Source organism: Anas platyrhynchos, chromosome 6 (genome assembly GCF_047663525.1).
Source record: "Anas platyrhynchos isolate ZD024472 breed Pekin duck chromosome 6, IASCAAS_PekinDuck_T2T, whole genome shotgun sequence".
Lineage (NCBI taxonomy): Eukaryota > Metazoa > Chordata > Aves > Anseriformes > Anatidae > Anas > Anas platyrhynchos.
The window spans coordinates 3,504,918-3,532,450 of NC_092592.1; the positions used below are offsets into that span (position 1 = coordinate 3,504,918).

General features: G+C 53.8%; 1 protein-coding gene across 1 annotated transcript; it reads left to right on the plus strand.

Annotated features, from left to right (window-relative positions):
• Positions 1–18,445: 18,445 nt before the first annotated feature.
• LOC140002857 (maestro heat-like repeat-containing protein family member 7) lies at positions 18,446–25,428 on the plus strand. Its single transcript, XM_072040244.1, has 15 exons — positions 18,446–19,133; positions 19,747–19,817; positions 19,960–20,088; positions 20,230–20,309; positions 20,465–20,588; positions 20,864–20,953; positions 21,042–21,146; positions 21,368–21,539; positions 22,354–22,460; positions 22,828–22,977; positions 23,199–23,353; positions 23,715–23,853; positions 24,128–24,265; positions 24,444–24,620; positions 24,977–25,428. Exons 1-15 carry the CDS (start codon positions 18,827–18,829, stop codon positions 25,214–25,216), a joined length of 2,184 nt encoding a protein of 727 aa, XP_071896345.1. The 5' UTR covers positions 18,446–18,826; the 3' UTR covers positions 25,217–25,428.
• Positions 25,429–27,533: the final 2,105 nt, after the last annotated feature.

A 27,533-nucleotide genomic window follows, 5' to 3' on the forward strand; every position in this document is an offset into this window, starting at 1 on the left:
TGCACTTTAAAGAAAGAGAGTGAGATAATGCAATGCAATGCTTTGTGATGTGTCTTTAAAGGTGGAGAGAAACTGACTTAGCGTGAGTCTCATCATGGCAACCCTCATTTGTGTCCTGGCATTAATTTTCTACATCCATTTTGTATGCTAGGTAACGGAATAGAAAAGTGCACTGCTGCTTATAAATAGGTACCAACATATATATATTTTTTCAGTGTTCAATAAAGACACATTACTTCTCTTTGCCCCTGTTATCCATAGCAAACTGATTTGTTAGTTTCTGAAACTCTTTTGAGACTTGGAAACTAACATGCAATGAAATATCCTTGAAAGACATTTGATCATGGTTGAACTGCTTTGTGGTAAACGTTTGGCTGTAAAAGAACTTTTTGATATTAAGCTCTTCTCAGTGTTCTGTGGAAAGTCGGGTAATTGGGTTCCCATGAAAAAGATTTGATAATGGAGAGGCTGCAGGGGTGGTTTCTGTGAGCAGAGCCCAGCAGCTGGCCCATGTCACAGCAGAGCCAGCTCAGGCTGGCTCCAAAAAGGAGCTGCTGCTGGCCAGAGCCGAGGCAGGGAGTGCTGCTGGGTGGGCTTCGGGGGAGCAGATTTAAGGAAGGGGGGAAAATACTGCTGTGCAACAGCAGCTGGGAGAGAGGATTGTGAAAGCGTGAGAGAAGCAGCCCTGCAGCCCCCCAGGTGAGCGCCGCAGGAGGGCAGGAGGTGCTGCAGGCAGGCAGCAGCAGTTCCCCTGCGGGCTGTGCAGGGAGAGGCCCCTGGTGGAGCAGGCTGTCCCCCTGCAGCCCATGGGTCCCCCATGGAGCAGATCTCCACGCTGAAACAACAGACTCTGGAAGTAATGGACACACAAACGATGATGTGCATGAAGGTCCATCCAGGTTAGCGGGGTTTTCTAGGGCAAGTCAGCCTTCCCCAATATCACCACCACCTCCATCAAGAAGAAGAGAAGGGTTACTGTCATAAGTGACTCCCTTCTGAGCAGAACAGAGGGCCGCATATGCCGGCCTGACCCAACCCATGGAGAAGTCTGCTGCCTCCCAGGAGATCAGGGTAAATGATGTTTCTAGAAAGCTCGCTCGCCCCGTAAGGCCCTCTGAGCATCATCCATTATTGTTCTGTCCTGACAGAATCTTCTAAGTGGCACACCAAAATGGGAGGGACTGTGCGCTAGCGAGATCCTTCGGCCTGCTCCATGCCACGCTGGGTACACTGGAGCACATTTGGAATGTTTCTGCACCGATGCACCCAGCATGAGGGACAAGCAGGAGGAGCTGGAAGCTTCAGCTCCATCCCAGAACAAGCGAGACTTGGTGTGCTGTGATGGACGGGTATGGGCTCTTCAGGAAGGATAGGCAGGGCAGGCGAGGCAAGGGGCTGGCACAAGGACGTGGCCGAGAGCTTCTGGGTAAGGATTAAGGGAGAAACCAATCACTTGGATGTTGCAGTGGGTGTTTGCGATACCAATGAATTATTCGCTAAAGGAACTAAGAGAGACCTCTCTTAGCTCAACTGCCCTTGTCCTGATGGGGGACTTCAACTTGCCAGACGTTAACTGGGAAGACCACACAGCTGATACAAGCAGGTCCAGGAGATTCCTCACACACCTTGATGACAACTCCTTGGTACAGCTACTGAGGGAGACGACAAGGAAAGGTGCCATCCTAGACCTGTTGCTTGTGTTATAAATGGCTCAGTCTTCAAAATAGGATTATAATCAAAGTTTACAATTTATTAAAGGAATAGAGGTACGCAAACAGCGCTGGGTGCGCCGGGAGTCTCTGCTCCACCAGGACGCACACCAGTTACATCAAGCAGCTGATTTTTATGCTCCTAGGCTGATACATATTCATTACTACTTCTAAAAAAAATGGGTTATTATAATTAGCTTCCGGGATCCAAACCCTCCTACTGGAGCATGCGCATCAGTCTCTGGTGGTCCCCCTGGGGGTCTCTGGGGGTCTTTTATGCTGAAGGCTCGTAGTCTTCCTCTCGTTTTTTTTTTCTTGTCCTTCCCCTTTGTACTCCTTGGCAGCATGTCAAAAGCTTACACAGCGTTCCCTGCAAGTTTTGTCTTCTAGCCATCCTTCAGCTTCTTTCTTCTCCTTAATCTCCTGGCCGCCTGGCCAGATATCAGGGGCTTGCATAGTGTCCCATTCGGAAGTCATAACAGTTACTAGTTGTTAGCAGTTGTTCTGAAACCCCCAGACATCAGAGACTTCAAAGAAAGAACATACAAACACAAATAGCTCTCTATTGACACTTCACATTTAAAAATCTTTGGCGATTGGAGGAAAACTGCCAGTACGCCTGCTTTTGGCAGGGGGGTTGGACCCGATGATCTCTTGAGGTCCCTTCCAACCCCTCCAATTCTGTGAACTTTGGACACGGGGAGGGCAGAGTTCAGGCTGCTCAGGGAACTAGTTAGGAAGATCCCCTGAGAAGCTGTTTTGGAAGGTATCGGGGTCCATCTTTTTAAGCACGACCTCCTAAGAGCACAGGAGCAGGCGATTCCAAAATGTTGGAAGTCAAGGAGGCGGGGCAGGAGGCCAGCTTGGCTGAGCAGGGATCTTCTTCTAGAGCTTAAGTGGAAAAAGAAAGTGTGTGGCCACTGGAAGCGAGGTCGTGTGACATGGCAGGGCTACAGAGGTGCTGTTTGCCTCTGTTGGGAGAAAATTCGTGCAGGCAAAGCTCAGGGGTGACGCTGGCTAGTAGTGTGGGCAACCACGCAAATATATACATTAATATGTGTATTGAAGATGTGAACTGCTAAAGGAGGGCTAGAGGAAACATTGGTCCGTTACTTGCTGAGGATGGTCACCTCACAAACACAGACATAGGCGAAGCAGAGCCATTTAATGCCTCTTTTGCCTCTGTCTTCAAGAGCAATGATGGGCTCTGGGACCCAAGGGGCCCAGAGTTGGGGGGCCATGAGTGCGGTAACAAAAACCTCCTAGCCAAACCCACACTGGATGCATATGAGTCTACGGGGCCTGAGGGGATTCATTCCAGGGTTCTCAGAGGGCCGACTAATGTCCTTGTGAGACCTCTCTCAATTATTTTTCAATGGTCTTGGGAGCCCAGAGAGGTCCAAGTTGACTGTAGGCTGGCAATCATTGTGACAGGTTTCAAGAAGGGCAAGAAAGAAGAGCCCAATAATTACAGACCCACCAGTCTCTCTTCAGAGCCTAGTAAAAATACGGAGAAACTGTTCTGGGCATTACTGAAGAACACCAGAAAGACAACGTAGTCGTTGATCACAGCCCACCCAGGTTCATGAGGGGAAAGTCCTGTTTAACAAACTTAATTTCCTTTTATGACAACATCACCCGTCTAGTTGAGCAAGGGATGCCAGGTTTTGGATTTCCATCAAGTTTTCAGTACTGTTTCTCTCAGTATCCTTCTGGACAAAATGTCCATTGTACAGCTAGATAAATACATGCTGTTTAGGGTGAAAAGTTGGCTGATGGGTTGGGCTCAAGGGGTTATAGAAATGGGGTTGCATCAGGCTGTTGACCAGTCCCTAGTGGGGTTCCCCAGGGTTCCACTTAGGGCCAGCAGAAGAGGCTGGAGAGCAGCCTTGCAGAAAGGGATCTGGGGGTTTTGGTCGACAGCAAGTTGAAAACGTGTCAGAATTCAGCCTGGAGGAGAGTGAGGGGAGGCCTCCTGGCGGCCTGCAGCTCCCTCACGAGGGGAGCAGAGGGGCAGTGTGGCATTTAGGGGTGTAGCCGATTAACCGTTACGGGTCCGGTCAGATTCAGGGTCCTGAACTATCACAATCACAGATTCACCAATAACGCATGTATGAAATACAGAGGTGGCACAGGTGCGCAGCCTGGAAATGAACGCGTTAAAAGGCACAAAGACTCTATAGAGATTCCTAAGTTTCCGCAGAGACACACGATATAACCTAGTGTTCAAATCTCACCCAAAGGCGTCCCAATGGGCGAGAAGAGAGGCTCAGCCCGTCGACCGATCCCAGGAGTCAGGAGGTCCTCAGGATGGTGTATTCCCTTGGGATGGCATCTCCCCTGATGGTGGTATCTTCCCTAATGATGGTACCTTCCCTAACAATGGTATCTTCCCTGACACACCCTCTCTCTTAGGCCAATTTATGAGGTGGAGCTTGAGTGACTCTAGTCAAGCATATTTTAGTTAGGATTGGTGAAAAGGTTTCTTGTCTCTGTTTAAAGTAGTAGGCTCTGAGAAATTCAGAGCACATGCTCAGAGAGGGGTGGTCGCACCTTGGAAGCAGGTAGCTTTTGGGATGGAGGTGTGTTTTGGCATTTTAATGATATTATAATTGTACTGGGTCTGGCTGGAATGTTAACTTTCCCGGCAGCAGCCCATACAGTGCCGTACTCTGTACTTGTAGCTGGAACAGCAGTGTTATCACACCAGTGTTGTGTCTACTGCTGAGCAGCAGTGGCACAGCATCGGGCCTTTCTCTAACCCTCCTAGGGGGTGGGCAAAAAGTGAGGAGAGAAACATCACTAGGGCAGCTGACCTAAACCGATCAAAGGGATATTCCATACCATGTGATGTCACACTCAGCAATAAAAGGTGGAAACAGGAAGAAGAGGGGAGGGGTGGGCTCTCGTTGAGAGGACGTCGGTCCTCCTCTGGAACACTGGCTGCGTGCGTTGAGGCCTTGCTTCAAGGACGCGGTCAATCATCGCTCATTTGTGGGAAGTAGAGAGTAATTTCTTTCCTCTGCACTTCCATATAGCTTTCATTTATTTTGTTGGTTTGTTTTCCTCCCTTCTTTTTATTTTTCCTTTTCCCCTCCCTTTTCCCCTTTCCCTTTTATTTCCCCTTAGTTAAATTTTTAGTTCATAGTAGTCTTGATTTAATTATTATAGTTATTTCCCTTTAATTAAATTATCCTTATCTCAACCCGTGAGTTGTTCTTTGCTTTACTTCTCCCCCTCCTCATCTAAAGGAGGGGGAGTGAGAGAGCGGTTGTGGGGTTTAGCTGCCCAGCACGGTAAAACCACCACAATAATGAGCAAAAGTACATTAGAATACAGCATTTGTCAAAACATGACAGGTCGTTGGCTCAGGGTAGCAAAAAGTGCAGCTTATCGGTCTCAGCGTGCACAGGAACAATCGAGTCCGCACCTGGTCACAGAGCCTAGCCGTGGTGTCTCCACTCCACTCCACTCTATGCTCCGTGCTGTTCCTTAGAGCTAGCACACCAGGTTCCCCCAGCGCAATAGCATCTAAGGTTGGAAGCCTAGGGAATGCTCAGGTAATGCAGCTACGCCCTACCCTGAAAGCCTTTTCAATGCTGTGCATTTTCTTTAAGATGTGAATGTTAGTTTTATTTTCCTAGTTACTTCAGGCAACTGCACCACAGGCAGGTGCTGAGCTCTGCTCTCTGGGGACAGTGACAGGACCCGAGAGAACGGCACGGAGCTGGGACAGGGGAGGCAGAGGCTGGATGTTAGGAAAAGGTTTTTCACTGAAAGGGTGGTTGGGCACTGGGACAAGCTGCCCAGGGCATTGGGCATGGCTCCAAGCCTGCTGGAAGTCAAGTCAAGTCAAGCGTTTGCACAACGCTCTAACATTCTCCGATATTGGGCGGTTCTATGTGGAGCCTGGCGTTTGACTCAATGATCCTTGTGGGTCTTGTGTGGGAAAGGAATTTGCAGGTGGCTTTGCACTATTGCACACGTTCCTGAATTAGAGATAATGAAGAAATAATCGTAGAATCGTAGAATATCCCGAGTTGGAAGGGACCCATAACGTTCAAGTCCAACTGCTGGCACCGCACAGGTCTACCCAAAAGTTTAGACCATGTGACTAAGTGCACAGTCCAATCGCTTCTTCAATTCAGACAGGCTTGGTGCAGTGACTACTTCACTGGGAAGCCTGTTCCAGTATGCGACCACCCTCTTGGTGAAGAACCTCTTCCTGATGTGCAGCCCAAACTTCCCCTGCCTCAGCTTAACACCTTTCCCACGGGTCCTATCACTGGTGATTACGGAGAATAGGTCACCTGCCTCTCCACTCCCCCTCGCAAGGAAGTTGTAGACTGCGATGAGGTCCCCCCTCAGCCTCCTCTTCTCCAGGCTGAACAGGCCCAGCGCCCTCAGCCGCTCCTCATATGTCTTCCCCTCTAGGCCCTTCACCATCTTCGTCGCCCTCCTCTGGACCCTCTCCAACAGAGAGCCGGAGCCGCCAGGTCAACCCAGGCCCGGGAAGGGGGGGGGGGGGGGGAGGAAAAAAAACGGGGAAGGAGATGGGAGAGAGACCCAATCCATGCCGCGTGGAGCGGGGAAGTGGGGCCGTGTGATGGGAAGAGGGTAAGAGGGAAAAGAGGGAGAAAAGCGAGAGTGTTCTCCCCCGAGGGGGGAACGAGTGAACGGCAGGCAGGCGCAGGTCTGCGCGTGACAACCGCATCCCCTTGCCTTTCCCTCCTCCTCCTGGTGGTGGCAAGGGCGAAAAGTGACAAAAACTCGTGTCAAGGGCTGACTCTCAATAGATCGCAGCGAGGGAGCTGCTCTGCTACGTATGGAACCCTGACCCAGAATCAGGTCGTCTACAAATGATTTAGCACCGGGTTTCCCACGAACATGCGGGACGCAACGGTAGGCATACATGCGCCCAAGCCTTGAGCAGCCAGTTTCTCTGGGAGAATTCTGTGAGAAAAGGTGTCGAAAGCCTTACGGAAGGTTAGGTAGACCACATCCACAGCCATTCCTTCGTCCACTGAGCACATTGCCTTGTCTTAGAAGGAGATCAGATTTGTCAAGCAGGACCTCTCTTTGATAACCACCTACTGAAATGGCCTGATCACCCGACTGTTCTTTCAGTGTTACAGAATCACAGAATCACAGAATTTCTAGGTTGGAAGAGACCTCAAGATCACCGAGTCCAACCTCTGACCTAACGCTAACAGTCCCCACTAAACCATATCCCTAAGCTCTACATCTAAACGTCTTTTGAATACTTCCAGGGATGGTGACTCCACCACTTCCCTGGGCAGCCTGTTCCAGTGTCTAACAGCCCTTTCGGTAAAGAAGTTCTTCCTAAGATCCAACCTAAAACTCCCCTGGCGCAACTTAAGCCCATTCCCCCTTGTCCTGTCACCAGGCATGTGGGAGAACAGGCCAACCCCCACCTCACTACAGCCTCCTTTAAGGTATCTGTAAAGAGCAATAAGGTCGCCCCTGAGCCTCCTCTTCTCCAGGCTGAACAAGCCCAGCTCCTTCAGCCGCTCCTCGTAGGACTTGTTCTCCAAGCCCCTCACCAGCTTCGTCGCCCTTCTCTGGACCCACTCAAGCACCTCGATGTCCTTCTTGTAGCGAGGGGCCCAAAACTGAACACAGTACTCGAGGTGCGGCCTCACCAGAGCCGAGTACAGGGGGAAATGTGTTGTGTGATGGTAGTCCGGATAATCTGATCCATGAGCTTTCCCAGCATCGTGGACAGAATAACAGATCCGTAGGTCCCCGACTCCTCCTTCCAGCCCTTCCTGTAGACAGACGTCACATTTGCTAGTCGCCAGTTGACCGCAGCCTCCCCTGATAGCCACGACTGCTGATCAATGATGGTTGCAGGTTGGCAAGTGATTCTGCCAGCTCCCTCAGTAGTGACAGGTGGATCCAATTCTGCCCCATAGATGTGTGTATATCTAAGTGGAGTAGCAGTTCTCTAACTATTTCCTCCTGGATTATGAGTGTTTCATTCTGCTCCCTGTACCTATCTACCAGCTCTGGAGGCTGAGTACCAGGGGAACAACTGGTCTTGCTGCTAAAAACTGAGGCAACGAAGGAATTAAGTACCTCAGCCTTTTCCTCATGTCTTCTATGGTTCTATGTCACTATCATTCCCCTCACATCCAATTCAGAATGGAGATGCTCCTTAATGCTCTTGTTATGTGTATATATATGTATATATATATATATATATATATATATATATATAATTACTCTTTTTGTTAGTAATAGTCAGATAGAGCTCCAGTTAGGATTTGGCCATTCTGATTTTGTCCCTGCACAGCTTCAAGACATGGAGGACTGAGCTCCACACCAAACGAAAAAATGGATGGAAAAATAGCACAGAAAAGGTGGAACGTGGCAGCCTTACATCCCCTGCCCTTACCTGAGTCTATGCTGTAATTCCGTTCAACTGCTTACTGCCGTATTCTCTAAAGCGTCCTGCAACTCCTGTTGCTGTTATCTTGTGAGAGACAGCACAATCAGGGTGAGTCATCTGCCTACAGAAATTAACAACTGACAGAATGGAGCATCTGTCCAGGAGAAGTTGGAGTGGCTGATGGGCCTGCCACAGGGACTGGCGTGTGCCTGCAGGAAAAGTCCCAGGGGTCGGAGACGTGTTGCCTGTGGCTTGTTAAGCACAGGTCAAGCCCCAGCACATTCCAGTAATTTGTGGCTCTTTGGAAATGCCAGGGTGATCACACGCAGTTTTCAAGCATTTCACAGTTTTTTCTAGGATTCTGCACATTCTCAGAGGTGAAGCTCCAAAGCACTGGAGGTGCCCACTGCTCTAGGTTCCTGCCCATATCCTCACACAGTCCCTGCCACTCCTAACTCTCCTGCCTCTGGAAAGATCTCTGGATGGCATGCTTAAGTAGTTGTTTAAAATTATACAAAACCTGAATCACATTTAGGAGATGGGACAACAGAAACATGCTGGTTCGGCCATCCCACGGATATTCAAAGCTTTCAAGAGCTATTGTAATTAGCCCGGAGGAGAAGAAGAAAGGGAGAGTGAAGAAGTGGGGAGAAACGTCCCCCACTGTCCACACCAGTTCCATCCCCCCACCTCCTGCCCCACCCTGCACAGGAGAAAAGGCAAAAAGTGTAAAATAATGTAACTATTAATAGTTTCTAAGAGATGAAGAGATGGTTCCCGAGGTACAGAGGTGGCAATAATTTTATCCTGTCATAAGTCAGTGTTATCCCATACATCAAAACAGTAACCTTAAACCAGCCCCCAGAATTGATGAACAGCATGACATGGAAGACAGACAGTTAGTGATGTGCTATACAACACAATTCTGAAAACAAGCACAACAGCCCCAAGATCAAAAAGATCAACATTGTGATCAGCAACTGTTAAAGCAACTGTTAAACTGATCTATTGCTTATAACAATTTACTTTTAAAATGCTCTGGTCCGATTTGTCATCTCAACCTTTGTGCTCCATGCTAGGCACCAAAAAGACTTGCAGTGGTTTGACCCAGGAGGCAGCTCAGCACTACAGATCTATTTATCCAATGCAATGAAGGAGAGAACTGGGAGGAAAAAAAAAAAAAAAAAAAAAAAAAATATTACACAAAAGGAGTAGGTTGTTATTGTTATTGTTACAGACACCAACAGAGTAAGGGCATGATATTTTTGTGTGCACATCAATGTGGGGGGGAGATGTGGGGGGAGGATTGGGAGGGACCGTGGGTGGGGCAAAGGGTCACGGGGATCTGGGGCAGTCATGTGTATAAGAAGCTATGCTACGCAGCAATAAATTGGCACTTGAGCTAGACACGGTGTGTCTGTCTCTGGTGTCCCTGCTTGGGGAGCAGACGTCCAGGCAGCCAATTGATGTTGTCTCTCGGGCTGGGGTAGCACGGAGAGAGACAACAATCAAAAGACAGGAAAGGTGGCGGTGATTAATTGAAAAGTGTTGGACCTAAGCATGACGTATATGGTATGGAATTAGGGGTGGATATTGTCCTAGTTTTGGCTGCGATAGAGTTCATTTTTCTTCCTAGTAGCTGGTATGTTGCTGCCTTTCGTGTTTACAGAATCACAGAACAGTTTGGGTAGGAAAGGACCTTAAAGATCACATAATTCCAACTCTCCTGCCATGGGCAGAGACATCTTCCGCTAGACCAGGTTGCTGAAAGCCCCATCCAACCTGGCCCTGCTTCCAGAGATGAGGCAGCCACAGCTTCTCTGGGCAGCCTGTTCCCGTGCCTAATCATTCTCTGAGTAAACAACTTTCTAATATCTAATCCGGATCTACCCTCTTGCAGTTTAAAACCATTACCCCTAGTTACTGCTGGCTCATATTCAGCTGACTATCTACCAATATCCCCAGGACCCTTTCTGCTGGGCGGCTTTCCACGCACTCTTCCCCCAGCTTGTGGCATTACATGGGGTTGTTGTGCCCAAGTGCAGGACCCGGCACTTTGCCTTGTTGAACTTCATCCAGTTGGCCTCAGCCCATGGGTGCAGCCTATCCATTTCCCTCTGCAGAGCCTTCCTACCCTCAAGGAGATCAACACTCTCTCTGAACTAGGTGTCATCTGCAAACTCACTGAGGGTGCACTTGATCCCCTTGTCCAGATCACTGATGGAGATATTGAAAAGAAGTGGCCCCAGTACTGGGCCCAGTGGGACACCACTAGTGACTGGCCTCCAGCTGCATTTAGCTCCATTCACCACAGCAATTTGGACCTGGCCACCCAGACAGTTTTCGACCCATTGATGCATACATCCATCCAGGCCTTGAGCCGCCAGTTCCTCTGGGAGAATGCTGTGGGAAATGGTTTCAAAAGCCTTACTGAGGTCTAGGTAGACCACGTCCACAGCCTTCCCCTTGTCCACTGAAAGCATAACCTTATCTTCAAAGGGGATCAGATTTGCCAAGCAGGACCTGGCGTTGATAAACTCATGATGACTGGGCCTGCTCACCTGCTTGTCCTGGAAGCGTTGCGTGATGGTACTCAAGACAATCTGCTCCATGAGCTTCCCCAGCACCAAGATCAGACTGACAGGCCTGTAGTTCCCCGGATCCTCCTTCCGGCCCTTCTTGTAGACAGACGTCACGTTTGCTAGTCACCAGGTGACTGGGACCTCCCCTGATAGCCAGGACTGCTGGTCAGTGATGGAAAGCAGCTTGGAGAGCACTTCAGCCAGCTCCCTCAGTAACAACGGGTGGATGCCATCTAGCCCCCTAGACTTGTGCACATCTGAGTGCAGTAGCAGTTTTCTCAACATTTCCTCATGAGAGCTTCATTCTGCTGAAGGTCCTTATCTACCAGCTCAGAGGGCTGAGTACTAGGGGAACAACTGGTCTTGCTGCTAAACACTGAGGTAAAGAATGCATTAAGTACCTCAGCCTTTTCCACATCTCTTCTAATTCTGTTTTCCCACATTCAATAAAGAATGAAGATTCTCTTTTCCCTCCCCTCCCCTCCCCTCCCTTCCCCTCTGCTCTCCTTTCATTATAAAAACCTTTCTTATTGTCTCTGACGGCAATAGATAGATTGATCTCCGCTAGGGTCTGGCCCTTCCAATTTTGTCCTTGCCCACCCTAACAACATTTAGGACACAGCTTCAGACAAAATGACAGCATACATGAGAAGCACAGAAAAGGTGGAATCTGGCAGCCTTCCATCCACCAGCCTTCTGTGAGTCTGTGCTGCAATTCTGTTCAACTGGTTACTCCTCTACTGTCCACAGTATCTACTAACACCTCATTGATGCTATCTTGTGAGAGACAGCACAATCAGGGTGAGCCATCTTCCTGCAGAAATTAACAGATGAAAGAATGGAGCATCTGCCCAGGGGAACCCTGAGAAACTGCAGGATTTTGCCTACAGAAACCTCTTGACATTTACAAGAAGAAAAGCCTCATCCTGCACCAGAGGAAGAGGAAGCCCACACATCAGGGCAGACTGGGACCCTGCTGAGTGAGCAGTGCCCAGGAGGAGGAGGGCCTGGGCACCACGAGGGATGCCATACGAGCTCACCAGGAGCTCACCAGGAACCAGGCCAACTTCCTACAGAGCTGCCTTATGAGGAGCATGGCCACCAAGAAAATGTAAGTTACCATGCTCGGCTCCGATCTGATGAGACACCACACAGCCAGCAGGGAGAGAGGTGCAGGTCTGTGAATCTCTTGGACAGCCTGGTGTGGAGAGGAGCAAGCACACTGGAAAGGCTGAAAGTCCTAACAGGCCTGAGGTCTGTGTGTCAATGGCTAGGGCTGTTGTCTCCGACAGCGAGGCCTATGAGGAGGCAGCTTCTTGTTAAAGCACCAGGGTCTCATTGCCTCCTCACCAGCCATGAACCAGGCAGGAGTCGTACCCTTCTCCTGCACTGGGCCATGGACATCCCCATCTCCTACTGCCCAGGAAGAGCCCTGAGCTCCTGTGTGAAGGGAAAGGGTCTCCCTTCCCAGGAGCCTGGGGTCAAAGCCTGTTTTTCAATACATCAGTGTCACCTTCACATTTGTCTACCTGTCCTCACTGCCTCCAGTGTTCTGCTCTAATGAGCTCCAAGGGAGGCTGTGTCAGTGCCAGCAGAGTCCCCCCTCAGGGGGACACTGCAGGAAACTTGCATCTGCCTTGGATTTCTTGAGAGATTTCTTCAACGCACTCTCAGTGCCTGAGGTTCATGGGCTCATCGCCAAAGCCCCCAGAGGGCTGATTCCAATGCCTCTGCTGCTGATCTGGGCTGGGCTCCTGGGACAGGGAGAGCTCCTGGCAAGAGGGCCCTGGTGCAGAGAGACAGCTCTGCCCAGGAGCAGCTCCTCTGCACAGCGCAGAAGGGCTGGGGGCTCTGACCCCCATGGGGAGAGGAGAAGAGAGGAGAGGAGAGAGGGGTTGGAGGCAGTTGGGAGTGGGAGGGTGCTGAGAGCTGCCTGCAGGAGAAACCTGCACAGCCCTTGACAAGGTAAGTCTCTGGCTGCAGGGCCATGCAGCTGCAGCTCCTGGAAGGGTCTCGTGCTGGGTCTTGTTTCTGGGAGGGCGGTGGGCAATGCAGTAGGCTGTGAGAGTCCTGCTGGATTGCACTGCGAGGTGAGGAAGTCTGGCAGAAGCCCCTTGGAGTGGCCTAAGCCAGGTGCCCCTGACACCCTAGAAGCCTCGAACACCCTGCTGGTGATGCAGGGCTCTCTGTCAGCTGCCCCATAGCTCCTGCTGCATGGAGGTGCCCCTTGGCAGGGCCCTGTTGGTGGCAGGGTGCTGCAGGGCAGCGCTGAGCACAGCTGCATGGGATGGGGTCTGTGAGCACAGGCGGGGGAAAGAAGAGTTTGGCCAAGATCAGCAGGAACAGAGTGGCCAAGAATCCTCTAGGTACAGCATGTTGTGTGCCTGGGATACTGGAATACCCCAGCGTGTGGATATTCACCTGTCTGTGGGGTGTTTTCCTGGGCTTCAGGCTGCTCTCCAGCAGGATGCAGCTCTCTCGTGGCATCCTTGTGGCATCCAGGCGTCCCAAGGAGAAGACACCTCCTTGCTAAGGCCATGTCCGTGCTGCTGGATGTCTGTCTGTGGGCAGCTGGAGTGAGGCCTCGGCAGCCCTGGCTAGGGGGGAAGAGCTGAGATCCTGCTCAGGCCCCCAGGGCCAAGGTAAGGATTCTGTCCAGCCTCACTCGGACTGGGGCTTCTCTGCTCTCAGCTGTCTCCGTTTTTTTCTCAGCGTAACACGAGTATGATCGGTGTCCTAAGCATTACAGGGGTAATTGTTAAGAAAATACAGCAAATAAAATCTCTCTTGCTCTACAGTGTGGTCGGATGAGTTGTTTGCAAAAAGACTGCATGGCTCATTGATCTGACAAGTGGACTGCACTTGAGTTTCCCCCATGGTCCTGCTTCCCTCCTGCTGCACAGCAGGAAGGACTCCTCTGGAGCCCACAGCAGCCCCTGCTCCCAGTGTCACACGCAGCCAGCACCACCCAGAGCTCAAGCAAGAGAGCTGCAGAAAGGTTCTCATGCAAAGAAAGAGGCTTATCTGCGGGCTTTCCAGGAGATGAAATAGGTTTTCCTCATTGAAGTCTGTTCTATTTTTTTTTTCTCCTCTTCAAAGATACCTGTGTCCAAAGTCAGCAAATGCCCAACAGCAGCTCTGTGAGCGAGTTCCTCCTGCTGGCATTCGCAGACACGCGCGAGCTGCGGCTCCTGCACTTCGTGCTCTTCCTGGGCATCTCCCTGGCTGCCCTCCTGGGCAACGGCCTGATCCTCACCGCCGTAGCCTGCGACCACCGCCTCCACACCCCCATGTACTTCTGCCTCCTCAACCTCGCCCTTCTCGACCTGGGCTGCATCTCCACCACTCTGCCCAAAGGCATGGCCAATGCCCTCTGGGACACCAGGGCCATCTCTTATCACGGGTGTGCTGCACAGGTCTTCTTTTTTGTCTTCTTGGTTGGAGCAGAGTATTCCCTTCTCACCGTCATGGCCTACGACCGCTACGTTGCCATCTGCAAGCCCCTGCACTACGGGAGCCTCCTGGGCAGCAGAGCTTGTGCCCAGATGGCAGCAGCTGCCTGGGGCAGTGGCTTTCTCAGTGCTGTCCTGCACACAGCCAATACATTTTCCCTGTCCCTCTGCCTTGGAAATGCAGTGGCCCAGTTCTTCTGTGAGATCCTCCAGATCCTCAAGCTCTCCTGCTCAGATGCCTACCTCAGGGAAGTTGCTGTACTCTTATTTACTCTTTCTTTAATCTTTGCTTGTTTTGTTTTCATTATGTTGTCCTATATACGGATTTTCAGGGCTGTGCTGAGGATTCCCTCTGAGAAGGACCAGCACAAAGCCTTTTCCACGTGCCTCCCTCATCTGGTTGTGGTCTCTCTGACTGTCAGCACTGGCATGTTTGCCTACCTGAAGCCCCCCTCCATCTCCTCTCCATCCCTGGACCTGTTGGTGGCCGCTCTATTCTCGGTGGTGGCTCCAGCAGTGAACCCCTTCATCTACAGCATGAGGAACAAGGACCTCAAGAATGCCTTGTGGAAACTGATGACTTGATTTGCTTCGGAAGCAATAATTTCACAGTCTGTTTCTGCAGATTACTCAGAATATCACTTACACAGAACAACCTATATTCCCTTTTTTGTTGTTTTTGTGTGTGTGAGTGTGTATTTTTAGTACTGGTATTACTTAGTTTTGTGTTTTGTCTTGTTTTGTTTTGTTTTGTTTTGTTTTGTTTTTTTTTCAGGTTAGGTTGCCCAATAAAATGTCATTTTTGTCCCACTCCCAATTCTGTACGTGTGTTTAGTGTATGTACTGAGTCTCTGTCCATGTGGAATTATGGTCTCTGTGAACTTTTAACGAAATAAAACAGCCTACACTGCCTTCTTTGTCTGATGTCCTTCCTCTGAGACCTGGTCTGGCTCTGCTGGGGCAGTGCCCATTTGCAGAGGAAAAGAGTCCCATTCCAGCAGCACAGCCAGGGAGCACCAGCGCTTGGGGCATGCCAAGCTGCTCTCTTGCCTCTGCCGCCCTCTCCTGCTGGTGGGGCCAGGCCCGGCTGCTCCTGGAGCTTGGTGCCAGTGCTGTTGTGGGGCTGTGCTGGGACTGCTGGCAGGTTAATGTTTCTTGCAGAGGGAATTAGCATCTGCCAGCAGAGTCCAGGGTATTGGCCGGAGCAGCATGAGCCCATAAAACAGGTGGAGCCCGCAGAGCATGAGCCTGTCCAAGGTGAATTTAGCAGAGCTCAAGTGCTCAAGCTGCTGCCAACAGGCAGAGGAGAGCTCTGCAGCCCCAGGACACGCCGTAGCCCCAGCAAAGGAGGCTGGTGACTGATTCCTTGCAGCCTTGGGCAATGACAGTGACCCCATGAGCTGGGTCTGCCTCCCAGCCTGCCCAGCATGGCCCTGCAGAGTGTCCCCGTGCCCTGGGCACCACAGCCCCCTTGCTCTGCAGAGCAGCACCGCCAGCTCGGGCTGGGGCAGGGGCTGGGAGGGCGCTTCCCAGAGTGTCTTCTAGGCCAGCTTCAGGCACACAACATCTGCATGTCAGAGTGATCTTTGCTGTGTGCAAGGAGCTGAGAGACCAACAACAGTCATGGGGCTGGAACATTGCCTGCAAGGTCCCACCTGCCCTAGCACCTCCCAGAACTGGCATGGAACTGGTTCACATGCATCAGAGGGTCTGGGAGCCCAGCAGCAGTGCCATGGGCTTGAAGGCTCACAATCAGATCACTTCTACCTGGGCAGGTCCTAGGCCAAAAAGGGGGTGTTTTGTAGGTATGATATTATGAGGCGGTGGTGCCTCAGAAATTCTAAGTCCAGCAGGAAGTGAATGGCTGTTAAATGGCCTTTGAGGTGGCTTCTTGGAGAAATAGCTGGCAGCTCATCCCTTGACTCCTGGCTGGGATCTATGCCATTAGGCTCATATCTGCAAAAGTACCTGAAAGGCAAGCAGAAAGCACTTGCTGTGCCTGTAGTTTGTGAGATCCGCTCTTTCCGAGTACCTGGTAGGCCCCATAAAGGAAGAGGTCTTGGATAGGGCTTGTCATGTCAGAGGTGTCAGCTTTTGCCTGAAGTCATCCTTCAGGACTGCTTTCAGTTTTCAACACAGAGGGGGCCACTGCCTCCAAGATGCCTGGGGTAAACTGAACCATGCACGAGGGCCTGGAAAAAGTTACCCTGGCTGCATAGGAGCCATTCTATATCCAAAAGCTGGAGGCAGGAATCAAATTTTTAGCGTGGTACGGAGCTGCAGGGCACATTGTGCAGGGTGTTCCTGCAGCCTTTATGTTCTTTTCCATCCTGGATTCGGTGCTGCGTCTGTCTTAAGAAAGGAGTAGCCAACAGAGGTAAGACAGACACTGTGAGATCATGAAAGCCATCAGAAAACTACCCCTAAGAAGATGACTGATATGGGGAGGTCAGAAGAAGCCTGGCCAGGAGAAATGTGAGATTTGGGAGAGAGAAGAGGCCAGCAGGAATCAATGATTTCTGGGAGGCTAGAAGGTTCAGGCAATGTTGATTCTGCTGTAGCACTGACTTAAAAGAGTCATGTAAAGACCTTGCCCTATTTTAACCAGCAACATTAATCCTTAAACCTAAATGCTACTGTACACACTGTCAGGAATCCACTACTCTAATGCCTGACCTCAACGCATCCCTTGAAGCCAAAATTCATCACATAGCCCCTTCCCCTTGTTTTTACTCTCTTAATCACTCTGATCCCTGACCTTAACACTAGCATTAAAATGCTCTTTTTAACCCTAGGAAACTGCCTGAGAGACCTAAACAAAACCCTAAACCACAAAGCTTGTCCATACCCTAAACACAGACCTGATACCCACATAAGAATACCAAAACATTCCCATTCAAACTTTGCTTAATCTTTAACCCAGTAAGGTGGGCCCTAGTCCCTAATCATATACATGAACACCTAACACCCAAAACCCCTGTTCCTGTGCATTAACCTCCTCACCTTCAGCCCCTCTACTAAGCCTTAACTTTAGGCCCGTCATCCCTTGGGACAGGGCAGGAACCATGAGGTTGCTCTGCAGTCATGGCACTCAAAGCTGAATGTGAGGGGCCATGGATCTCATCAGATTGTGGGCCACAAGGAGGAGACAGGGGAGAATGCTCTGTTGAGCTCAGCTCTGCCTCAGGAAGTCCTGCACCAGCAGGAGCAATGTGACTGTGGCAGTGACGGTAAGGTCACTTCTGTCCCTGCAGAAGATAGGGCAGCAGCAGGAACATGTCACAGAAAGGGACTGAGAGGTCACTTCAGTCTGTAGGTGGCAGGTCACCCTTGACTTAGAGCTGGGATCGGTACTTTTCGGCTGACATCTGCCAGTGGCCCTGGTAGGCCAGCAAAAGGCACCTGGCTGGCATGCTGACTGTGGGATCCCCTCTGCCTACATACCCAGGAGGACCCATGCAGAAAGAAGGCCCACATATGGGTTGTCCTGTCCCTTCTGCTTGAGTCCATGACTGGACAGCAGCAGGCCCATGGCTTGGAAGATGCTGGTGCGGTGACTTCTGTCTGGTTGGCTGACAGGCCGCAAGGAGCCTGATGGATTGGGATGCCTACTTTAGGAGGGGGTTCCACCCTGATGGAGCTTTCTTTTGTAGTAGAAAAGAGTAGGAGAGAAAAAACTGCCACAAAGTGCACTTTGGAATGTTGGTGCTGGCCACGAGGAGGAAGAACTGTCCCTCAGAGTGTTGTGCTGCGTTGCCAGAGGTCACCCAAAGAGCGTCTGTGATCAGACCATGGCTTTGTGTGAGAAGGAGCAGCTGGTGAGGGTTGATGAGACACTGGTGAAATGATGGAAATGCTGGGATGAGAGCAAGGTGGTGAACAGAGACGGGTGTCTACAGTCCTCAAAGAAATAGGTGAAAGTCATCAAAGTCAACAAAGTGCTCTGCCGGGCACTGCCCAGCCCAGCCCGGCCCCTGCCCACCTCTCCCCACCACCCTGCCCTCTCTCCAGCCCAGCCCAGCCCAGCAGCCCAGGCTGGGCTGGCCCCAGGGCAATGCCCTCCACAGGCTGCTGCAGGGCTCTGGGCACGGCCACCCCAGCCCCAGCCCCTCGCAAGGCACCGCAGCTGCTGGGACAAAGTGTGGTGGTTTTACTCAGGTGGGCAGCCGAGCTCCACCACAACCGCTCTCTCACTCCCCCTCTCCTCAAAGAGGAAGGGGGAGAAAATACAACACAGAGAACTCGAGGTTTGAGATGAGAAAGGTTTAATTAAATGGAAAGGGAATGGGGAGGAAAAAAAAAAGAAACAAAAGAAACAATCAGTCCGCGCGGGAGCACGGAGAGAGGGAAAAAAAAATTATTCTCTACTTCCCATCAACGAGCGGTGTTCAGCCACGTCCTGGGAAGCAGGGCCTGAGGGTCCGAGCCACGGCTGCGCTCGCATCAGGCAGCACCCTGGGGTGTCACCAAGTGACGTCACAATGGGTGCCCACCCAGCCCAGGCGCGTGTCACAGTGGCACCCATTGTGACGTCACTTGGTGACACCCCAGGGCTCCGCCTTATAAGAGCGCAGCCGTGGCTCGGACCCTCAGTGTCGGTGCACGGCAGTGACGGACAGGGCAGGAGCACAGGGCCTGCGAGGAGTCCCCGAGCATAGCCCACGTCCCACAATGCCGCAACCGCCCGCCCAGAGGAGCCGCCGGTTTCTCCTTGCGAGCTCTCCCACTCCAGAGGCTGCTTCTGAAGGGGATGAGGAGGGAGGCATGCCCCCCAGGCAGCCCAGGCTGGCCTGGCAGGAGACCTGGTCTTCTAGGGGCAGCAACCGGCCAGCAGAGGACAGCTTGCTGGCAGTGGAAAGAACCCCAGTCGAGGCCTTTTTGCCGGAAGAGGACAGCAGCCCGGCAGAGGACATTGCTCAGGCAGCGGGCAGCCGCCCGGTAGAGGAGAGCCAGGACGACGTACAGTGGCTGGATCCCAGTGAGTCAGGGTCTTCGGGATGGGGTGGGGAGGGTTGGGGACACAGAGACCCCTGCCTGACTCCAGGACTCCTTCCCTGGGTAAAGCGGCGCTTGGGCTGACGGGGCCGAGCTTCCTCCGCAGCACCACAGAATCCCAGGACGCTTTGGGCTGGGGGGGACCTCGGCGATCACGATGCTTCCCCCCAGCCCAGGCTGCCCAAAGCCCACCCAGCCTGGCCGTGGGCAGTGCCAGGGATTGGGCACCGCAGCCTGCGCCAAGGCCTCACTGCCCTGGGCGTGAAGGAGAGAAATCCCTGCCTGTCCAAAAGAAACCTGCCCTCTTTGAGGTTAAAGGTGTCACCCCTTGTCCTGTCGCTGCAGTCCATGATGAAGATCCCCCCCCAGCTTTCCTGGAGGCCCCTTTGGGCATGGGGAGGCCGCAGCGAGGTCCCCCCGCAGCCTTCTCCAGGCTCCACAAGCCCAGCTCCCTCAGCCTCTCTTCCCAGCGGAGCTGCTGCAGCCTCTGGGCATCCCCGCGGCCTCCCCACGTCCTTCTGGGGCTGGGGCCCTTCCTCTCCTCACCCCTGCATTCAGCCCCTCTCTGCAGCACTCTTTGCTTTCCTCCTTTCCAGATAAGGCATGGAAACTGTGCAGAGACAAGGCCGTGGAATTCATCAGGGCGTATGTCAGAGGCACAGAAAAGGTAATGGCAGCCGCTTGCATCACAGCTGTGCTCCTGGCGCTGCCCTCCAGGGGTCCCACACAGCCCCAGACCCCTCAAGGCTTTGGTCCTGCTGGCCGTGGGTGTCCCCCTAATGCTCTGTTGGTGTCTTTGTGGCTGCCAGGACGACGAGGAGCAGAAGATGCTGTTCCTCAGCAAAATCTGCGATCTGTGCAGATGTGTCACCGAGAAGGGTGCGCCGCTGAACTTGCATGGCTTCTGCAGCAAACATAAGCTGGTGGAGAACATCATGGTGAGAGGATGCGCAGCGGGTTGGGGAAGGGGCAAGGCCCCCCGGCACCAGCCCCCTGGGAGGCGAGGGCTGGGGCAGCGCTGGCTCTGCTGCTGCTGGGTGCCGGCGGCTCCAAGGTCTCATCCTGCTTGTGCTCTGCAGGCGCTGCTGGAAAAGGAGCCCGTGGACAGCTTGCGCACAGCATTCCGGCAGAAGGCCATGGAGACTGTCGCCCTCCTCAGGTGCGTGCCCAGCCCCTGGTGGCAATGTCCTGGTGGCCCTGAAGCTGGCAGGGAGGCTGCCCGTCCCTCCCAGGGATGCCTGGCCAAGGTCCGTGTCCTCCTTCATAAGCCTCAAGGCACTGCGTCCAACAGGCTCCTCTCTCTCTCTCCTTCAGCAACACCGCGCCGACAGCACTGCATGGCAAAAAGGAGAGACTCCTAAACATGTGCTGCAAGAGTGTCTTCTTTCTGCCTCCGGAGTCGGATGTGCCAGAGACAGAAAGAGTGCTCTACACCAAGGTATGTGCTGGGTGAGGTACCGGCACCCCCAGTCCTGCTGAGCTGCTGCCTTGCTTCCCCGTGCTGACACAAGCAGAGACCAGTGCAGGGCCGGGGCCCAGATTTGCTTTCCCAGCCTCGCCCCTTCCCCGACCTGATCTTGTGCTGCAGGAGGTCTGCACGCAGTGGCTTTTTAGCCCCAAAGCCACCCCTGAACTCCTGAGGGGCTCAGAGCCAGCTCCTGGGGGTGAGGAGGGCCAAAGAAATAATTCGATGCTCTTCTGTCCTCCCTGCAGACTATGAAAGCCATGGACACCATGCTGGAGGGCTTTGTACTCAACTGTCCCATCGCCAGTTTCAACATAGAGATGCAGAATATGTTGAAGGTTTGGCATTTGCAAAGAATTTCCAAAGAATCCTCTCAGGTCACATTTGCAGACCGCTGTCAACCCCCAGCAACTTCTCTCCTCGCAGGTGATGCTGGACTTTGCTGTCTCCAAAAACTCAGCTGTGCGTGAGAGAGCTGTGAAGGCGATTGAGAGGCTGATTACTTTCATCCGCTGGTATTTGGTGATCAAGGTAAGGCACAAGGAATTTTCCACCCTTTCCTGCATCCCAGAGCATCCTGCCACTCAGGGGTGCCTGTGAGGCAAGCCTCGATGCACGTGAGTGCCTCAGAACCGTGAATCGAGGGTCTTCGTCCCTCCTTCACCCCTGCTCTTCCCTTCCCAGGCCGTGCTCTCTCAGGGACCGGCTCTGCCTCCACTAAGCCCTTTGTCTCTCCTCCCTTCCTCACCCAGATCACAGATGACTATGAAAACTATAGCGATGATGAGCCCACAGAGCTCTACATCCCCATCCTGGGACAGCTGCTGGGCATCCTCTTCATTTTCACTGGTGACAAAGATTCCATCAGATTCACAGCTTTAGAAACTCTTTCTCACATATACAAAATCATCAGAAAAGGAAGAGGTAAGAAGGTGTGGTGGGCAGCGTCCGTCTGCACACAAACATCTACTGATTTGTCTACTTGTTTTCCCCGAGTTTAGTGGGGACTGTTAGTGTTAGGTTAGAGGTTGGACTCGATGATCTTGAGGTCTCTTCCAACCTAGAAATTCTGTGATTCTGTGAGTATTGTGAAGGATTGTTTTTGTGCTTGGTGGAGGCTGCCCACGGAATTCTGCCAGGTTCCCTGGCCTCCTCTGCTCCTCACAGCAGCTTCCCGCAGCATTCTGGCTATCGTTTTCCGCAGAAGCTAGACGCTCACCTGCCGTCCAGGAGCAGTTCTCTGCTGCTGTCCTTCCCAACCCTCCCCAGATCACCTACCACGCTGTTTTGTGGTGTCCCCCAGTCTAAGCCATCAATCGATGAGCACTTCCCAAACCGCATCTTCCCCGAGGAGTGAACAGCAGAGCCAGCCGTGCATCACCAGGGATGGTGACGCCCTCCAGAATGCTCCCTGACTGTTTGCTCCCTGCTGTCTTAAAGGCAGGTGTCAGGGGGCTTCCTGCACATCCTGACCCCGAGCAGAAGGGGGTCTGTGACACGCTGCTACCCCCACGGCACCCAACGCCATTGCTTCTCCTCCTTCTGCATCATCCCTGAGGTCCCTCTTGCTCCCAGCACTCCTCACCTTGTGCTTTACATCCCTGCCCACCACTCTACTCGCCGTGGGTCTGAGCCTCCCTCCTCAGCCATTCCTAGTGAAAGTGCTTTTCACCATTTGGCAAGCTTGTTGGCAAAGATGCTCTTCCCTACTGACTCTTCGCTGTTTCCCCCTGTTTAGCATACTCACTGACAGAGGACATGGAAAATTATGCAGAGAGACACAAGAATTTGGAGGACACAGCATACCCGTTTTCTACAACATCAACTCCGTGTGAAATTGCCAAGGTAATGAGCTCTGGCCTTGCTGGGGATCTTGTCCGCAGCATCAGCAGGCATCTCATGTGAGCAAAGGGGTCCAGAACCGGTGGGGCTGGCACGGCCTCACTCGCCCTGCTGAGAGGGTTCCTCTTGTCCCCAGGCTGGGGCTATGCGAAGGCTGCTCCCCTGTGTCCCGGCAGCAGCTCCACCCTCCTGGCCACCAGCAAGCCCTGGTTACCTGCAGGGCCAGCACTCTGGCCCCATATGCCCCATATGCCCCATCCTCACCCCTTCCCCCGAGGGCCCTCTCTCCAGAGCTGCCCTTGCTGCTCAGCTAAGCAGCACCCTTGGGACACTCAGTGAGGCATGTCTTCGCTCCTCCTTCTTCCCACAGGGGTTTGGAGGACATCTCTTCCCTGCTGAGAGGCTGGACATCGTCCTCACAGCCCTTGAAGCTTTACAAGACTCCAGCATCCATGACAAGCAGGGGGCCTGCAGCGTGCTGGACGCAGCCTTGGAGGACCCTTTCTACTGGCTGACAGATGTAAGTGGCCTGTGGCCATGGCCCTGCCCTTGAGCTCTTCCAGGCGTGGTTCCTCTCTCCTTCCCTGCCTCCCTCCCTGCCTCCCTCGCACATCAGGGTCTCTTGGGCTCCAGAAGCCACCTGAAGCCAGCAGAGAGCAATGGAAGGGGCCAAAGTTTGAGTGGCAGCTGTGGCAATGGCTGCGGTCTGCTGGCAACACCATTCCCACTTTGTCCCCCAAGGTGCCAAAGACCATGGAGTGCATCAGGAGAAACCTGGGCAGCATCCACACGGCATCGGCGCGGCAGTGCCTGGACTCCCTGCTTCTCAAGCTGACCGACATGATGTCCAGGAGAGAAGTCAAGAACCTGCTGCAGTTCTCTCCGCCACATGACAGGTCCTGGCCTTAACATCCTTGAGGGCTTGTTCCGCGTCGGGAGATGCACCTGGAGACTCTCTGCTTGCCACACCAATGGCAAAGAGCAGGACATCCCCAAGGAGCACAGCCCTCCTTCCCACCAATGTGTTCCAGCCCTACTGGGCCAGCCAGGGCTGCAGCAGCCCAGCTGTCCAAGGCAGCCCAGAGTCCCCCTGCCCCCAGGGAACACCAGCTCAGCCCCCTCCTGCCTGCCCAGGCTGGGCCCTCAGTGCTCCCCAAGTCACAGGGGCTGCAGGACAGCCTGGGTCCTCTGGGGCTGGCCCAGTTTGTGGCCCTGCGGCTGAGGCAGCCTCACTGACAGAGTATTCTGGGCTTGCAGCACTGACCTGGCCATGTGGGAGGTGATCCTGGCCATGCCGAGGACCTTGGAGAAGATTTTAAACATCATGATGGAAGACTTGCCGCTGCGCAACTGGTGCACCGCAGTCACCGAAGACACGTGCATCCGTCGCTTGGCTGTGAGTTCCCAGATGAAACCTTGCTCCCAGCAGGGCTACGTGTGCCCCTTCAGGCACACAGGCACAGCCCTGTGCCCATCTACCCCCAAACTGCCAGCTCCCGCAGGACGTACGGACACATGGTCCCTGGGGCCGGCAAGCCCCCGTAGCTCCCCACGCCTGGTGCCTCTTTGGTGCCAGCTGGCGCTGCCCCATCCCTGCCCAAAGGTGGGAGAAGAAGAGGCTGCAGGGAGCCCTGCAGGCCCTGCCAGGCTCTCACTGCTCTTTCTTGCAGCTGCTGGCCCAGAATCACATTTATGAGGAGGACTTTGGTAACCCAGTGCACCTCCAGAGCTACCTGAGGCACCCAAGACCAGAGATGCGCTTTTTGGTTCTGAAAGGGCTCTGCACCGTGTCAGAGAGCCCTGAGAAGGTGAGCGGGCCATCGTCAAGCAAAGCCATGTTGGCAGCCTGGGGCTTTGCTCTTCTGCCCTCCCGTCCCTCCCCGCTGCCAGGAAGCAAGGCAGGAGGCTGGTGCTCAGGAACCAGAGCCCTTTGCCCAGGGTGGTCTCTCACTGCCTCACGGAAGGGAAATGGTGTCTTTCCTACAGGCAAGGGAAATTCAGGTCTTGCTGCCAGACATCCTGGAGGCCCTGCAGGACACCAACACAGACTTCATGCTCAACGCCCTGCCTGTGCTGAGATACGTGATGGCTCATGTGGAGAGGTGGAAGGCCAGTGGCCCGGCTCTGCAGCTGGCTGAGAAGCTCCTGCCACTCTTTGACCACGTAAGTGTGCTGCGGGAGCCTGAGCCCTCAGCTGGGCCCCCTGTAACGAGGGCTGCCCTTCAGCCCGGCCCTGTGGGCAGCACTCAGGCAGGGCCTTCCCAGTCTCCTCGTCAGCCCAGGCGCTGGGGAGCTCTGCTTGGGCATGGCTGGTGCGGCTGGTGGCGAAAGTGGGGTGGCTGGCGGGCAGCCTGCGATGGCAACCGATTGCGTTGCCCTTCACGGGCACCAGGCCTTGCAGCTGCCCCTGAGCAGCTCCTCTGGGAAGGATCCAGCGCTGAAGCATCTCACAGTGCTGGGAGCTCCCTTCACATCGGCCACGCTAATGCTGAAATTCCTCCTGTCTTCCTCCCTGCCAGGCGTCCAGCCAGGTGCGGGAGCACTCCATCTGCCTCTTCCAAGCCATGACGGAGGCTATGCTGTGGCAAAGGAAGAAGGAAATGAAGAGGACAGTTCACAGGAGCCTTCTCCCACTCTACGTTCACATGAGAGACCAGAGTGAGAGCGTAGCAAAGGTACAGATCTCAGAGCTGAGCAGTTATGTGGGCAAGGGTGTGCTGATGCCACAGGGTTGCTCTGGGGGATCACAGAATTTCTAGGTTGGAACAGACCTCAAGTTCATCGAGTCCAGCCTCTGATCTCTTGCTGTGATCTCTGGGATCTCTCTCATTGTGAGCTGCCTCCGATAGTGGCTGTCCCGTGGCCTTGCCTTGGCCACTGAACCCAGTGCACGCTGCCCCCCACCACAGCTTCCCATAACGCGCTGGGAAAGGCTCGCAGCCCTGCCAAGAGGAGGGGACAGAGGGTCTCCTTCCCAAGGCTGTGCTGCTACCTCCCAACCTCTGCTGCTCCGCAGGCCTCTGGGAAAGCTCTCGCCGTGGCTGCAAAGTTTCTGCGACGCAAGGAGCTCAAGCGCTTGGCCCAGACAGAACAGACGTGGAGGATCGGGGAGTGCTTGGTAAGGACCCAACTTGGTTTGCCCCAGCTGGGCAAACGCGCCCGGCCAGAGCCCGCTGCCTGCAGCCGCATCCTCGCTCCCTTCCTGCCAGCACAGAGCCCCAGGGGGCTCTTCTGCAGGCCCCTCTGCCCTCCGTGCCCCCAGGATGCTGGAGGAGACCCTGGAGAGGGTGTGCAAGCCCCGTGACCCTGCGTTCTCTCTCTCTCCAGCTGCAGCAGGACAGAGGCAAAGTAGAAGAATACCTGCAGCAGAGCCAGACCTACCTGCAGGACACTCAGACCGACTTGCGACTTGAGGCCGTCAGATTCATTGGTGAGCCCAGCCCCTGGGTCCCTCTTGGGGCGGCCTTTGGCAGCCCCAGGCACTGCCCTGGCAGTGAGGCACAGCCCTGTTGCCCCCAGAGCCCTCTGACTGGGCCCTTGCTCCAGGGTGCAGGAGGGGGCACAGCCTGGCTGGCCAGGCCAGGGGCTGCGCTGCTGGGAGCATGCTGGGGAGCGGGGATCTGATGGGGTCTCTGTGTCTAGGTCTTGCTGCGCGCTACTGCGAGGACCAGAGCGAGGAAAAGCTGGTTGAAATCCTCAGCGGTGAGTGAGGGCAGTGGGGGGTGTGCTAGGGCTGGGGGGACAGCGGCAGAGGCCCCCGTGCCTTGCCCTGCTCCAGGGAAATGCTTCGGGGCGGAGGAGCAATGCAGCCATAGGAACGAGGGAGAGGAGACGGGGTAGCCTGTGGTGTCAGGGAATGGCCTCCCAGCCTGGAGCTGGGCAGTGCCGCTGAAAGGGTTGAGTGTCCCTGAGGAAGAGTCAGGGGAAAGGGCAGTAAGGCTGACAGAAGGTGGGAGCCTGTTGTAGAGCACGCAACCAGGACGAAGAGGGAGATGAGACAGCCTAGAAGCAGCTAGGAGCAGGGTCACGATTGCTAGCCCTTGCTCTCATGGGGAAGCACAATAGCGAGAGGAAAGAGTCCAGGAGATTCCTGGAGTGTGTGAATCCTCCCAAGGGATGGAGGCAGGTGGTGAGGGAGCCAGCTTGTGAAGGTGCCCCACTTGACCTGTGGTGCGCAGGTGGGGAAGGACTGGTGGCTGCATTTGGGACATTGCTGAGCAGCAGCTTTCAACGGATTCCTTTGTCCCTCCTGCTCCTCCTGGCCTGGGGAAGAGTCGAGTGGGGCTGGCATGGTCTGCAGGGGATGCCTGGGGATCTGTGCAAGGAGTGGGTTTTCATCTCTGCTCTTCTTTCTTTTGCAGTCCTCCAGCCTTCAGAGAACGACCCGGAACCCATGGTCCGTTCCCTGGCAGTTCAAACCACCCTGATCCTGACTTCAAGTCATAACGCAATGTCAGGACGGAGATTTCCACTGCTGTGCTGCTGCTAGCCCCGCAGCAGTCCTCAAAAGAGCAATATATATTTTAATAGAACTAGGTTGTTGTCTCGTTATTCCAGCAGCTCCTTCACAGTGACTCGGTGCCATGACGCTGAGCTAACTTGGAGGCCACCAAGGACGTCTTTTCCCTGGGCCCGGTGACTGCATGGCGCCTACTCAACCAGTGAAAGAGTCACAGAACCCTTGCGCTTGGAAAAGGGCCTTTAGCTCAAGTCCAAGCGTCAGCTAACACCACCAGGCCCACCACAAAACCACGGCCCTTAGCGCCAAGTCCACGCATTTCTTTAATAGCTCCAGGCCTGGGACTCCAGCAGTGCCCTGGGCAGCCGGTTCCACCCTTTGCATGAAGAAACTCTTCCTGACATCCCATCCTGTGAGTCCACCTGTGGTAGGTGCGCCCAGGTAGAAGAACTGCTCAGCCTCCTGGCAGAGCTTCGGGAGGAGGTGGGCAGGCTGAGGAGCACCAGGGAGTCGGAGAAGGTTGAACTGTACTCTGCCAGCCCTGGGACAGATGCGTCAGGCAGACACAGCAGAGGAAATGGAGGATCCCCTACCCTCTGGCCATCAGGCAGAAGGAG